Source organism: Diaporthe citri, assembly GCF_014595645.1.
Source record: "Diaporthe citri strain NFHF-8-4 chromosome Unknown scaffold_4, whole genome shotgun sequence".
Lineage (NCBI taxonomy): Eukaryota > Fungi > Ascomycota > Sordariomycetes > Diaporthales > Diaporthaceae > Diaporthe > Diaporthe citri.
The window spans coordinates 3,440,603-3,456,135 of NW_025064849.1; the positions used below are offsets into that span (position 1 = coordinate 3,440,603).

The following is a 15,533-nucleotide window of genomic DNA, read 5'->3' on the forward strand; positions in this document are numbered from 1 at the left end:
ATTCGGGGACATGACGGGGCCAAGGAACGACCAATCTGCTTGAGGCTCTGCAGTCCTTGGGGAGATTCAGGCCCCACTCCGATTCATCCCCAGTGACCGACACAGATTGGTGGAGAGATACGTTTGTTTCGCGACCTGCCCGCCCCATCGTACCGAGTTTTGACCACCGGTAAATTCCAGCATGTCTACTCGGAGCGAATGTAGATACCGAGGTGGTGGACCGGGCCAAAAACTCTTCTAAATCCGAGGAACTAGGCGTACGGCGAGCGGCGTGCCTGCCATCGCAATCCAGCTCGGAGAACCCGCCAAGCTAGGTGGGACAACAACTGAGCTGAGTGCGACAAGAAGCCAAAAGCCACACTTCCTGTTCTGGAGACTCCCGAACGCAGTCACACTAGACACAGACACACAGAAGCGCTGACAGGACACAGCCGTGCTCATGCGTTCCGCTCCGGAGCTATGGTCAGCGATGCCGAATCTGGACTGATTGGATTTCCCGAGAGGATCGACCGCCCGCATTTTAGGGATCGGCTCAGGGGGTAGGGTGGAGCTGATCTTATCAACTCTGACCACGACATGGCAGGTGTCGACAGGCACATGAAACAGCGTCGCAATATTGTGATGAACCTGTCACTTTGGAGTTATTCCAGGAAATTGATGATGAGTCGAGTTTCATGCAGACCCGAGAGCATTCGTACCAGCATGACAAGAGTGTTTGCCAACGACATGCGCGACGTCACTCGGTTCATGGACCCCGAAATAGGCACACGGACCCAAGATTGATCTGGCCGGGATGGGTGGGAACCCCGAATGTCCTTGGCTGCTCTACCAGGCGCTCGGGACTGAGCCACAGAAAGCATGGCAGCCAATGCGTGCGCCCATTCGAACTCACGCTTGACGACAGCTTCAATGCGCCCGGCCGAGCTTGTCCAGAAGAGATATGGCCAGGAGTTTCCAGTTGGTCTCGCCAAGATTAGTTTTGAATCGATGGACAATGGGCCGATTCACGACCCAGCCCTACGGGACGCTGGCGTGAGGTTTGTCGGGGCGTCGTCGCAATCGGCGCCAAGATCGTCAAGGGCCATGTGCCGAGGCAGTTAGGGAGCGCGATGTCTGGAATATGAGCGGGCGAGGACTGGTCCTTAGATCTCATGCGTGCTGCAGATCGCCGAGAAACGACCTCGCAGGACATACGCCGTGGTCCACCAGAGCCGTTGAGTTGGATGCTGTTCCGTTTCACCATGTCCGCGGTGGCATCACCAGTCTTCAGATTTCTGAGGGACGACCCTGTTGATTTCCCGCGTCTCCACACAGGCGGACAGGCTAAAATCTGAAGCCGCACGCAGGGGGTGCATTAGCCTCTGCCGGCGGGCAAGTTGATGGGTGCGCTGCTGTCAATCAAATGCTTGCATGCCATCCAGCCATCCCGAATCGGCCGGGGTCACTGACATGCTGCTAGCCAATTGTGGCGCTGGGGTCGAGGCACCCGGGGCTGCATGCTGCATTCGGGACAGCTCCACCACCAGATGGTCCAAAAAGGCGTCAGCTTGCCACGGCATCTGACCACCAGGCAATAGACTAGAAGCTGTGCAAAAGATTGCATGTGGTAGGCAATAGTCTGGTAGCGTACCGTCCAGACCGTCCGGATGCAATGTTGTGGCCTGCCTGGGGTTCAGGCTGGGGGTCAGCAATCGAACACATGGCCCGATTTGAAGTGGCAGTGATGGACGAGGTAACAAAATGGAAGAATATCCGCCCACATATCGAGACAAAGACGGCGATGGGTGGCCGCAGCGTTGAGGCCTGCGTTGCCGCTGGCCGACGCTTCACTGCCCATGTTTGTATGCACGACGGGGGGCTGAAAGAGGTTGGGGAGTGCTGTTCGCTGCATGCGGTAGTCCAGTTTTCGTGTCACTGGCACTTGAATGCTGGTTGAACGGGTGGCCACCGTTGACCCGCGGCGATGCTTGCCTAGAGACTGTAACAGGCCATTCAAGGCTGGGGTGTGAGATGTGAGCATGAAGCGTATCAAGCATGTTTGCCTGGTGTCTCTTGGTCGGTTTGATGATGGCCTGCTCTTGCCACGGCACACAGCAACCGTCGCTTCCCATACTGCACGTACATACACTTATTACAGTCTGTTCTTTCCCGGACTGCAGGGCCAGGAGGGAGTACATGCAATGCACGCGACCAAGAGGTGACCCGGCAAGTATCTCATGCAGGCTAACCCCATCCAGCCTGGCGTCGATGCATCTTTCTGCTTTCGGCCATCCACAGCCAACCCCTGGTCCCTTCCTCCCCCCCCAATGTTTCATGTGTCGACAGGTTGCTCGCCAACCATTGCCAACGTCGAGGCGGCCCAATCTGAGAGGTCATGCACGAAGCTACTCATCATCCATCAATCTGGCTCCAACGCGCAAGTGCCGCTCCTGGGTCATGTGTCGGTGAGCCATACAGCGGTGCAGCCATTCAATCCGCAGGCAGGACATGGCACCGAGGCCCGTGGGCCCATCGCCAGCTGACAGGCTGTGCATCTGCAAGAGCTGTTCTCGGCTGTTGACCGGTCACGGATCCAAGGGCCTCGGTCTGGAACTCGAAATCGAACCTAGTCGTCCTCGAGCTCGAGCCTGTGATTTGCACAGGGCATCTGCCGACCACCAAGAAGGGAGGGTCTAGCGACGACCCAGGGTCGTGCACAACCCTTTGTGCTGTCTTTCTCCCTGGCCATCAACACCTGGGGGTGACGGGGAATTCCGCACGTATCCCAGGTTTATACTGGAATGGGATCTTGACGATAGCCTCGTTAACGCAGGCCATAGGGTTGGTGACCCCCTGGGCATGACAAGCTCTGTTCAATAATTGCTAAAGAGGCTCGCCTGTAATTGCGATCCTCGACTGGGCGTCCTCCCTTGTGTACGTAAAGACGTGTAGTGTTGGTCCCCTTCGGTCTCAACTTGACCAAGAAAACTCCCTTTCGAGATCTGGACTTTGATCTATCTCTCCCAAATTCCAGAGCTCAATGCTGTCTTCAGCCATTGAGTCGACGGGAGGCGGCAGTGTGCACACCGTATCTATCTACGTCTGCATACATACATACATACATACATACATACATACATACAAGAACAGCCGCATTCAGACCAGGGAATGCCATGTTTGCAACGCACCAGCCCCAACCGCCTGCGGTCCGCATCCCGAACACAACCTTGGCCCCGAAAAGCTAAGTAAAGTGCGTGGTACCCGTACGAAAGCGGGAACGTCATCGGCACCAGGGTTGCCTTTTCCAGATCCAGCGTCCGGAGGGCATAGATCCCCTTATTTCAGTGCAATCAACCTGCTTCAAAGGCCTTGTGTCCGCCCAGGGATGGCCGGAGCCTCTCCTATTCTCCTCGAGCCAACCATTCTCACAGCGCCACCCAGGTTGGGAGACGAACGAATCTTGGCCTTGCAGCTGCGAGCTCCCACGAAGCGCCGGCAGCGAATCATTGCCCCCACCGCGCAGCAGCACCCCTGAACCAGCGTCTCCTCTAACGCAGCGCTTCACCCAATCTCTAGACGCCAGCGGGACGCCACCGCCGCCTGCGGATCTCGAGGGCTGGAAATAATTCTGTTTACCCGCGCGAACTTGCACCGACGAGTTCATCCTGCGGCAGCTCGCCTGACACCCCTGTCCACGAGGACGCGTATTAAGCTGGCAGCGGACCCTGAAAACAATCGAGGAGCTCTTCTTGAAGCCTCACCTGTCCACGACAGCTTCCACCTGGGACCGCATCGCCCCAGACTTGTTTCCTCGTTTCCCCCTCCGTTTCCTATTATCACCTCCGACAGAGACTCCGCTGGACCGGACTTCTGCCGACGAACTTCTCGTAATCAACTTCAGCCTCCTTCTTTTTTGGCATTGTCCCCGGCGGGCATTGAAGAATAATAGAGCACGGGGCACGCGATCGCTCCTCGAATTAGAAATCTGACTCGCCCACTAGCCGACGCTATCGAAACTGTCGTCGCCGGCAGCTCCAGCAGCTCCGCAACCCCGGATTCACCCCACCGCAAACCCGGGTCAAGAGCCTCTCCAAGAGAAAACACCAAGACCATTACCGTCCAGTTGAAACAACAAACTTTTGATTTGCTCCTCTTTTTGAGTGGCTGTTGTGGGCTTAGTTCTTTTCTTGGGAGCAACCTTTTTTTCGCTTTCATCAACTTTTTTTTCTCCTCGTCCGGGCCCGCTTTCGGAATCGGTCTCAGCCACTGCTGTGAATCAAGAATCCCTTCCCCGCCAGCGGCCGAGGTCAATTACCCAGGCAGTCAATACGACCATCGCCATTGCCACCACCAAGTTTCGTTCGTGGCTCACCAGCAGACCACTGTCGATCGACCGCCACACGACAACAGGCACACTCAGTCACAGGCCCAATCTGGTCGTCTCAGGACCACCTACAGAGTTTCGGCTGCTGTCAAACTCGCACAAGGACCATTTCAGAGCGTCCTGAGTGGACTTTGACTTCGCTGGACTGAGACAAGGCGCAAGACAGACTGAGCACCTGAGAGCGAATCGCTGCTTGATCTACGGCCAGACCGTCTTGCATTTCGAGTCAGGCCTGCTTTTCTCGTGGCCCCCTATTTGGCAGCCCGTTGAGAGCGTTGAACCAGTCAGAGCGCCGTCTTCCCCTCCCTCAGTCCCCTGCCCCCGACGAGATCGACCCGGGCCTCGCCAAGGTCGAGTCTGCACTACCACAGCACCGGTGCTACAGCGTCCGGAGAGAGAAGAGAGCCCAGCCCAAAAGCCAGAACAGTCGATCGCTGACTAGGCCGGCCCATCCCTCCTTCACACCACCTGTCACCCCACCGCCACCCCTGCCCTTCCCTGCTGCAGGGCGCGCCGCCGTGTACCCAAGTACCGCCAGACCAGACTGTACCTCGGGATCGCTCTTCCCTGTCGCCTGCCCCGACCCCTCCAGGGAACCCCTGTGCACTCGCATCAACCACATACTCAGCCTCGTGGGCCCAGCGAGTCGCACGTCACCCTCTGACGAACAAGCCGTACAAGCCCCAGCTCAGGAGGCCCATCTACGCCTGACCCCAAGCGCCCCACCGGCCAAGGCCCAAGACAAGTCACTTGTAAGTCGGCCTTCTATTTTTCTTGTTCGAGGTTTATTCATTGTCCCATTTTGCCCTTTTCGAGCTCCCAAGAAAGTCATATACCCTCGAGTGCCGCTGCACCTGCATGTGTGCCTCCGTGCCTCGACCTTCTTTGTTCCCCATCACAGCCTCCCTGCCCGCCGCCCTTGACTCCCAACCACGACACCTGGAAGTCGAGTCACCAAGGCATACCAGTCCCACAGCCAAGCCATACCTCGAGGCACACACACACCTGACTGACCTCTGCTCGCAACTCATCAGCCGGTCCAACCCGCCGCTCAAGGACGCAGCTCACGCCCGCATCTCACATCTCACTCTTTTTAAGTCCCACCGGACACACCAGATACTCCGGCACCTTAGCCACATGAAACTTTGCCGCACCTAGACTTTTACGATCCTTGACTCGTATCAGCTGGCACGGCATTCAGTACCACCACACCGCACTTCGCCCAACACCCGCATAAATCCATCATTGGGAATATCAGCAACCGAAGATCCTTCGACTGCTGACGGTTTTTCCACCTCCATTTTCCTGATAACCTATTTCCCCACCGGCAGTCCCGTTCTCGAGGGCTTCCGCGGAAATTCTCCGAGCGTTCTCCTAGGCAATTATCTGAACTTGACCTGCATTGCGCGGGCCTCGCAGTTCTCACATTTCTCACCACCACGTCACAGCCCACCATGGCTTCACAAATACGACACTCGCCAGCATCTTCAACATGCTCAACTCTCAGCATCGACGAGCTCAACGCCGCCGCCCTGGACCACTTCATCTACACGCCCGTGTCTAGGAGTATGATCTCGTATCTCGCCACGGCAGCATGCAGCGTCATCCAGTGCGACCCGACAATGATGCCTCCACCGCCAACCGCGGCACCTCAGAACTCCAGGTTACCACCCACGCCACCAAAGACCCCACCACCGCGCGCCGTGCCGGCAGAAGATGCCGGACTGCCCACTCTGGAGGAGTTCATCACCCAGCTCGTCGTCTCTTCAAACGTGCAGGTCCCGACGCTCATGTCAACCCTGGTCTACCTCAACCGTCTCCGGTCCCGCCTGCAACCAATGGCAAAGGGCCTCCGCTGCACCACACACAGGATCTTCCTCGCCTCGCTAATCCTAGCAGCAAAGTACCTGAATGACAGCTCGCCCAAGAACAAGCACTGGGCTAACTATTCGGTGATGCCTTGTGCGGGCTTCTCTTTCGGCTTCTCAAGGACCGAGGTCAACCTCATGGAGAAGCAGCTCTTGTTCCTGCTGGATTGGGATCTGCGCATCACGGAGGAGGATCTGTACCGCGAGCTGGACCCGTTCTTGGCACCGCTCAGGGGCGACGTGGCTGCACGCCACGAGCGCAGGCAGCGCAGGAAGGCCGCCCAACAGGCTGCCATGGCCGCCGAGGACGAGCGGAGGCGCAGGGAGGAGGAGGAAGCGGCGGCAGCGGCATGGCTCGCGGCACAGACGGCCAGCAGGAACATCTACTCGACACCCCCAATGACTCCGGACTCCAGGTCCAGGTCTTCGTCCAGGCAGATGAGGCAGGAGAGCCCGGACTCGCTGCCCGGCCTGAGCAGCAGCTACGGATCACGGAGCATCCACAGCTCGCATTCCTACGCGTCTTCGCTCTCATCGTCGCGGGGCAGCGAGGCGACCACGCCGCTGTCCTCGGACGGCGAGGCGCCGTACATCTACGACGGCATGCTCCACACGGGCAGCCTCTACGAGCCGCCCGTCGAGATCGTCCTGGAGCAGCCCAAGCAGCAGCAGATGCTGCAGCCGCCGCCGCATGCCCTGACGAAGCAGAGGTCCCTCCTGCCCTACGAGATCAGCGCCGAGGAGCTGAGGGACCTGCAGGAGGGCGGCAGCAGGGTCAAGAGGATGAGGGGCATGCTGGGCCGTGTCTTTGGCGGCTCGGGTGTCACCGCGCGGTAATGAATTTCGCCAGCGCAATCAATCTCAACCATAAAAAGCGCCGATTACCTGGTTTTCTTCTTTTCGCAGCGAGACATGAATAGACGGCACGCACACAAAGCATACACAGGTGTTTACGGCGGCAAGGGTTACGTTTTTGCTTTTTTTTTTTTATTGCGCTTCCGCACGGCGTTTGTGAGGGGGGACCTCGGATCATGGTACGACCGACGACTACTTTTTCCTAATAATATCACTGCTGGGGAGACCAGTGATCTACCGACACGGAATCGGGGCAAAAAGTGTGGAATCAGAGATTGTTTTTGCTTCTATCTTGTGTGCATGGAGCAGGGTACGAGAGAGAGAGATGATGGTCATGGCATGAAGCGAGGATGATATGAGAGACAGAGAGATGGATGATTGGATCCGCGAACAGTTGTGATACCATCTGCATAGTTCTTTTTGTCCACTCTGATGAGCCCAGGCAGAATTCATCAATGAGAGGCCAATAGCCAGACCACCATTGGTCTCGGTGCAAAACATGACACTTCACTCAAACTTTGCTTGCCCCTGTGTGTGATTTGTGTACAAGTGACTCTTCCGTTGAGAATGCTTGTTGACATGGACATGACTGTGTGACGGGCAACCAGTCTAATTGACCGCCTGTCACACCGTTACAATCACGGCCCAATAACAACAATATTTCGCTGTCAGGCAACCAGCCAGCCACCTAACCAGCCCAGGCCCAGCCAGCCACCTGCCTAGTGTTTGTTTTCCTCATGTTGTTGCCGTCATGAGGCAGGTACCAAGCCCGCGATCCCAGCATGAATCACACAACCCAAAAAGAAGCGGTCGCGATGTCGGGTCGCGATGCGTGTGGCAGGGCTGTCGATCAGATCAAGTGGGCCGGGGGCTGGCTAGGCTCGCGCTGGGCTGGGGACCCTGCCGGGCAGCCGGGTTGGTGCTTGGATACTTCCCTCGGGGGGCGGAAGACAGCACGTCACAACACACAGCACATCAACGTCGGATCCGGCATCTGCAGTCGAATCGACAGGACCCGATCCGGGTTGATTCGATGCGATGCCATTCGATTCGTGGAGGGTCCCCCAGACAGGCCCGACAAGATTTCGATGCGACGGGCCAACACAGAAAAAAAAAATAAAACATACGACACATGCAACAGCAACTGCGACAGGACCACACTACGGCCGCCCGCCACCATGTGGCCACACGTACGCCCACCGCCCATCGGGGTCCCCACAATGTTGTTTTATTCTCCGAGCCCGGCACCCGGTAACCTTGTGGTGACGGGTGACGGGGTATCTTCGGGGGCCCAGGGTCCTGGGTTTGAAATGGACGTGCAGACTTCTGAGGCGAGCATCGCATGGCCTGGAACAAAAGAGTCAAGCAAGCATGCGCGTCTGGCCCTCTTGGCACCAGTCTCTGTCCATCGGCCATTGCATCGCATCACGCGACCCGCTGGTGCGGGTGCAGGTTGGCGGTCAGTGAGTGAAGAACGACGGATGACAGGACGCACATATCGCCCCAATGCACGCTAGGTAGGCAGGTAGGCAGCCGCGCCTGGCGGGGCGTGACTATAGACTAGATAGACTACATGGATGATCCTCCTGATCCCCAGTACCCGATGACCTGCAGCAGCGCGAGCCCATATCGCCGGGCTTGGCAGGCCCCAAAAACCCCTCCCCACACACAGACAACGGACAGAGAGAGAGAGCATCATCGATATCCAAAGATCAAGTGATGGGCCGGGAAACAAAGGGCGCTGCTATCAGCCTGGCGTCTTCCTAACTAGCCTGCCTGGCTGCCTACCTGTCTGCCAACGTGCCTACCGACCTGCCGGGACGAAGTGGGCGCGCTATGGATGATGGGCGCTCCCAACAGCCCGGATCATAATGGCCCTGCGTGTTGCCCACAGGATGCACGCGGAACAAAGGGGAACAAAGGAGAGAGAGGTGCCCTGTAACAAAGTATCCAGGAGTCGAGTCAAAAGGCTTGGTATCCTGTGACGCTGACGAGAAGGTGACGAGAAGGTCAGAGAGTCTCCCGAATGTTCTGGCCAGACGGTAGTCACTTGTCCAGTGCTCTGGCATCGCCGGCACGGGCAGCGCACGCCCTCGGGAGCCCCCCTTTTCCTGCCAGACAGACGGGCGGGAGCCCGAGCGCGACAGCCTGTGAAGCCGCCGCTGGCGCCGCCGGTGCGGGATGAAGGGCCTCCCGGGAGTCTGGTTCGACCTGGGCTGGTGACTTCTCCTTCTCCCTGGCGTCGGATCTAGCGCGCAAGCCCTCCCCCAACCGAGCCGCGTCGTGTTAGCCCTGACGCGGCGTGGGCCCCAGATCCTTCCATTTTCCGGATTCGGCCTGCGCAAGGCTGAAAAAAGAGTCGATGGCGCCGCATGCTTAACCGGAGGATCATCGTTGCGCGCCGAATGCGATCTCGTCCTCCTCCTCCCGGATCCCAACTTCATGCCGTCCCGTCGTCTAGAAGTCTGACACCTGCGTGCGCGCCGGGTAGTAAGTTGTCGGTTTACCACTGCGCTGGTAATGACCGTGCCCAGACTTATTTGAAAGGGGGTGCGACACGTTGTTTGCCCTTTGTCCAGCCCCAGCGCGGCGGACTGTACGCTCGTTCACGGACCAATCCCTGTGCCTGCCTTGTGCAGCGCCGCACGGAGACAGGTACCGTAGAAAGGTAGTCTACCTGTCAGACGTTCTTTGGCAAGGGCGTGCAGGGTGCCCCAATGAGGATACCAAGTCAAGAATCCCTCGATGGAAGGGGGCAGGTAGGATTCATTGATCCCCCATTGAATCCACCAGACAACCTTCCCCGGCGCGCGGCTGCGGCGCAGGCGATCCCATTCCGGGGTGGGCGCGAGACAAGGGTTGTCGACAATTGGCCCCGGTAGAAAATGGGCTTCCGGGCAGGTCGCATGCGATGAACCTTCGTGACGCGTGAAGTCAGGGGCGTAGACAAGATCCCTATAGCGTGCGGCGTTGAGTGAAGTTGTTGCTGGCCCACCAGGCAGCCTGCGGACGGGCTTGTCTTCTTGCGTGGATCGTACACCTGGGGTCACAGATCGGTCTTAGCTGAGCTGCATGCGCCAGGCGCAGCCATCGTGGCCATGGCCATGTCAGTACCTGTTCGACCGGCCTGCCTCGCCGCCTTGGGGCACTGTCCTCACCACATACCCATCGTCCAAATGAGTACAACGGTACAAGCTGGTCAGTCAGCGCCGTTCGACGTGGGGCGAGATTCGTTTCTTGCCCTTGCGTCCCGCAGTGACGATCTATCGGCAAAATATCGAATATGGGGTCGGGCTCTGGATCCGAAAGGGATCCGACTATCCACAATCAACGGGCGGGCTCATCCATGGCGAGCTGACATTATCCAGGATTGCGTTGGTGGTGGTGGGGATTCTGGGGGCCGGGTCAAGCAATACGCAAACTCAGCCACGGGCGGAAACAGCCAAACGGATGCCGAGGGGGCTCCGTCTGATGGGAAGGTCAGATCGGGCACAACCACCGGCAGATGTAAATTTCCAGCTTTATTGGTGCTTACATTGCGGGGGCGCCTGGTACGCGTCGCGTTCGGATTGTAGTCCGATGTTTGTGGTCAGACTCTTGTCACCCTTCCGTGGTCTATACACAAGGAGTAGGCCCAAGGCAGGGCCGCCAGGTTGCTGGCCAATTGGACTCATTGCTGGGCTGCCTCTTGTGTGGCGCGGGTCGGACAAGTGTGGCGCAGTCCCCGGCCCTTGAGCAACAGGCTTCGCAGACATGCCCTGGCGTCCTGCAAGGCCAGCTTGTGGCAATTCTCCTCACAGACGATACTCGCTGAAGCCAGAATTGTCCAAATCTCAACAATTCCGTATGTTGGCAAATCCTGTGATCGCCGCTGGTAACCGAACCTTCCGGTGTCATGAGCCCAGACGGTCAAAAGCCTCTCGAGGGAGGCGCAGCCTAGCCAACTGTCGCCATAGACTCATCACCCTGGCCGTTCCATATCTCCTGACATGACGCTGACAAGTATACAGCAGAAGCCGATGGTTTATCTTGGTTATAACACATGCACAAGTAATACGAGATCTTTGCTTAGCCAAAGCTAATCGGGAAATTGGTGAACAATATCGTGGCATTGCATCGTTGCCAGATGGACCCACGTGGATCTCGTGGTGTATGCCCCACATCACGACGAACGTGCATGTCGGCGTCGTGGCTGAGCGCTGCTGGGGACACAACGCGATTGAAGGTGGATCACAAGATCTTGTGTGCGGTGCGTCGTTCCACATAATCGAAAGCAGGGCCGCAGATCCTCACGAGAGCTCGGTGGCATGGGCACAAGCACGCGTCCGATGCCGCGTCACTCCCTGTTGGAAGAACAGGCGGGCTGAGCCAAGATCTTCTGTCTGGATACCGGGAGCCACGGACTGGAGCAACTGAAGTGGGTTTTGAAGGAATAGAGACTCGGTTCGGTGACATTGCCAGCCGTGGCCGTCGCAAGCTTCGTTCTCAGACCGGCGGTTGTTCTCGATGCCTTGACGATTTGTGATCTGGATGGAATTAAAGAGATGGTGACGAATAAGGTCTGCGTCAGTCTCGCATCTGCCTCACGTTCAGGTTGATTCTCTTGTTGGACATCCACCCTCTCCACTCCTCATACTTGCCGTCTTCCGCAGGCCAATCCGCGAGGTATTCAGGACACGTTCCCTTGATGACCTTGGGCACTCCATGCCAGGCGAATCTTGCCTCCTGTGTCATGTATATGGCGTCTCCAGAACGGATACGCAATAGCAGGTACTCTTTCTCTCCTTGCGCAGGCCTGTCTGCCTCGGACATCTTGCCCACGTCGTTGGGTGCAATCACTGTATCGGATTAGCTATGATATTCTTGCCGGGGCGATATCACCTACTGAACAATGCATCACACCCCATGCTCAGGCTCACAAGGCCCTTATCCGTCTCCTCAGACACGTCCCGGTGCATCATCATCGTGTCGCCGGGGGTGTAGAAGTTGACAATGGCCGCCTGAGCCTGGGTCTCTGGAAACAGAGTTTCCAAGAGGCCAGCCACGTCTTCGGGAAAGGCGGGCGGCTCTTCACCTGGATACACCCGATTCGTCCAGTCATATTGCCCGCCCAGAGTGACCCAATGCAGGCGCCGTTCCATCACCTGCTTCATGGAGAGAGTCTTGTGCACTGAGGGGTCCTTGGGGATGAATTTGGTTTCTGATTCTGGTGAGTATGTGAAAAATGACTGCGGCCCATTGGTGACAGCATCATTTTCGGGATAGGGGAGATCGTAGTGCAGATGCATATTAGTCTGGTGGTGAGGTCGGCTCAGGTCTCTGTGGATGAGACGAGACAGCAGAGTCTGCTGTATTGTAGGCGGTAGCAGTGATGGTACTATAAGAAGGCCTGAATCCCAATCAGAACACTTGCCCATGACAACCATATGGGACAATTGAACTCGCCTGGAATCAGGGGGTGGTAATAGACAGCGGCGTCTTGCTTCACTTCAGCAATGGACGGGTCATCCTCAGCAAGGTGAGAAAGAGCCGAGCGAATCTTCTCTGCAGGGATGCTGCCTCCTTTTTGGAACTCAGCAAGCTTCTCCGGCACGGATAGGTCGTCGACTTCGCCTCCACTGAGAATTGCGGCTCCGTCTGCTCGGGAATAGCCCTTCCATATTTTCCTGAGATGATCCGAGGGCTGCTCGTGGGCATCCAAGGTGGTGAGGTCCACAGTCATGGCCTTATTTGTCTGTCGCCGTGATACAATTGCAGTTATTGAATCACCTTTTTCAATGCCTGATACCGTCCCGCGTCTCTCGCTGATTGCAAGTTTTGTGGTTGTTGGTCGATGGTCAAGAACTCGTCACGCCACTTGTTCTCGATCGACTGGATTCTGAGGGCCCTGGGTGCTGTGTAGGTTCTTGGGCAAGTCGTGTTCCGAGACACCACACAAACTGTGAGCCTCGAGTAGAGAAGTCTGCAATATCATGGAAGCTGTCTGCTGTCTGCGTTGCTGCGTTGATGAATGTCGATCAGGTCTCACATGGGCACGCCTTCGCCTCAGAGTCAGACCTGACCAAGACAAGAGGTTGCGTATCGCATACCTCGGCTGGGTTAGGGTTCTTTTGCAAGCGACATGCCCCTGCCTGCCAGATGTTATCGATAGTCTGGTTTTGAGCTTTTGTCTGCCATCCAGGCCTGAGTACCCCTGAGCGCTGAGCATGAGCAGCAACACCCCACCATCATCACCCTAGAAACCTTGCAGCCGCCCAAAACAAGGCCCAGCTAGCCAACCCCAGGCCCGGCTGCCAATCGGCGACGCGTCTGCCGGCCAAAGTAAACCTCGAACCGCGTCCCCGGCCAAACATTCCATCCCACCGCCAGTCCCTCGCATTCGACCCCTCTGCACTCAACTGCAGACGGCCCCATTGTTGCAGCAACCACCGCACGACAGTGGCCCTTGTGTCTCGAACGCCCGTTCGCACCGACAATCGTCCCCTCGATTGGCATTTGAACAGCGTACTTGCACCAAGCGGTCTCCCCGAAAGGGAGGTTACCTGTACTCCTGCTCACCGAACCGACCCTCGACCAGACCTCAAGGTACAAAGACAACACCTTTTCTTCGCCCTATCCAGTCGTAATTCTTTGCATTGTGTCCCAGAGAGACTCGCATGCAACGTTCGAGACTCTGCCTCCCCCAGTTTGGCAGACACAAGTAGCGGCAAGCACACAAGTAGGCTCGTCCAGCGAGGGGTTGAACCCAGCCCACCACCAATACCATTTGGGACGGCCCAACTCGCTGCGCCGCTTTCGACTGCCACAATCTGCGAGAGAACAATTTGTGTTGAGCATACGAGACACCCAAGTGGACAAGGAAGATCGAGCAGTAGAACCCGTCTGCGAATCCGACTGTCTCTGCCAACTCAGACTGCTCACGCACTCGGCGTGCCTCGACAGCGACCATGTACTTGTCCTTTGTGCGATGATTCTGACCATATATGGCTGACCACCTGCACCAGGAATCAAGGAAATAACATGGAGAATTACCAGAAGTTGGAGAAGATCGGGGAGGGTAAATGACACAACCCATTCTCCCCATCTCGGTGCCGCGGGCCGAAGGCTGACTTACGCTTTTCCCCCAGGAACGTATGGTGTGGTTTACAAGGCTCGAGATCTCCTCCATGACAACCGAATCGTCGCATTGAAGAAAATCAGACTCGAAGCCGAAGACGAGGGCGTCCCTTCCACAGCCATCCGAGAAATCTCACTGCTCAAGGAGATGCGTGACCCCAACATCGTCCGTCTGTTCAATATCGTACACGCCGACAGTCACAAGCTCTATCTCGTCTTTGAGTTCCTCGACCTCGACCTCAAGAAGTACATGGAGGCCCTGCCGGTGGCTGACGGCGGCAGGGGCAGGGCGCTTCCTGAGGGCACGAGCGGCGAGCTGGCCCAGCTGGGCCTGGGATCGGCCATCATCAAGAAGTTCATGAAGCAGCTGTGCGACGGCATAAGATTCTGCCACTCTCACCGCGTGCTGCACCGCGACCTGAAGCCCCAGAACCTGCTGATCGACCGCGAGGGCAACCTGAAGCTGGCGGATTTTGGTCTGGCTAGAGCCTTTGGAGTCCCTCTTAGGACGTACACTCACGAAGTCGTCACGTTGTGGTACCGCGCTCCGGAGATCCTGCTGGGAGGTCGACAGTACTCCACAGGTGTGGACATGTGGTCAGTTGGTTGCATCTTTGCCGAGATGTGCACGCGCAAGGCGCTGTTCCCAGGCGACTCCGAAATCGACGAGATCTTCAAGATCTTCAGGTGAGCCTTTCCACAGCCTTCAGTCGGCGATTTCCTCACTGACCCGCATCTGCAGAGTTCTTGGCACACCGACAGAGGATGTGTGGCCGGGTGTGACCAGCTACCCTGACTTCAAGTCGTCCTTCCCTAAGTGGAACCGCGACTTCTCCCAGCCTCTCTGCCAAAACCTTGACCGCCACGGCCTTGACTTGCTCGAGATGATGCTTGTCTATGACCCAGCAGGCCGCATCTCTGCCAAGGCCGCCTGCAACCACCCCTACTTCGAGGACTTTGCCACTCCCACGAAGTCAGACTACGGCTACGCATGATGTGCCACTCATTTCCCGACGAACATACCGACTTTTCTTTTTCTTCTGTACAGGATATACTGACGAGCAATGAACCGGAAAACTCATGATACCGAGGCTCAGGGGGAACACTACACGGAATCGAGAAACCGCAAGGACTGAATGAATTTAAGGCAGATGGTGACGGATCTGTACGACTATGCACGTGCCTCGCTTGCGGGCCCCCCTTGTTTGCTTTAATATGCTCTTCGTCCTCGCTGCACGGACTCTGGGTGTTGACCTAGATAGATAGTCCGGCACTGGACCGGCGAGGCAAGCAATATTGGGTTCCGACTCTTCAACAACGTTCCCTGCCTT

At 57.1% G+C, this 15,533-nt stretch overlaps 3 protein-coding genes across 3 annotated transcripts; 2 read left to right on the forward strand and 1 right to left on the reverse strand.

The window, feature by feature from the left end:
- Positions 1-5,817: 5,817 nt before the first annotated feature.
- Positions 5,818-7,068, forward strand: INS49_010112 (uncharacterized protein; the record flags this gene model as incomplete). The annotated part of the gene is made up of 1 exon (XM_043170838.1): positions 5,818-7,068. The coding sequence occupies one exon, from the start codon at positions 5,818-5,820 to the stop codon at positions 7,066-7,068; it is 1,251 nt and encodes a 416-aa protein (XP_043025403.1).
- Positions 7,069-11,652: 4,584 nt separating this feature from the next.
- On the reverse strand, positions 11,653-12,808 carry INS49_010113 (uncharacterized protein; the record flags this gene model as incomplete). The annotated part of the gene is made up of 3 exons (XM_043170839.1): positions 11,653-11,924; positions 11,972-12,434; positions 12,494-12,808. 3 exons carry the CDS (start codon positions 12,806-12,808, stop codon positions 11,653-11,655), a joined length of 1,050 nt encoding a protein of 349 aa, XP_043025404.1.
- Positions 12,809-14,106: 1,298 nt separating this feature from the next.
- On the forward strand, positions 14,107-15,197 carry INS49_010114 (uncharacterized protein; the record flags this gene model as incomplete). Its single annotated transcript, XM_043170840.1, has 3 exons — positions 14,107-14,143; positions 14,214-14,889; positions 14,945-15,197. 3 exons carry the CDS (start codon positions 14,107-14,109, stop codon positions 15,195-15,197), a joined length of 966 nt encoding a protein of 321 aa, XP_043025405.1.
- Positions 15,198-15,533: the final 336 nt, after the last annotated feature.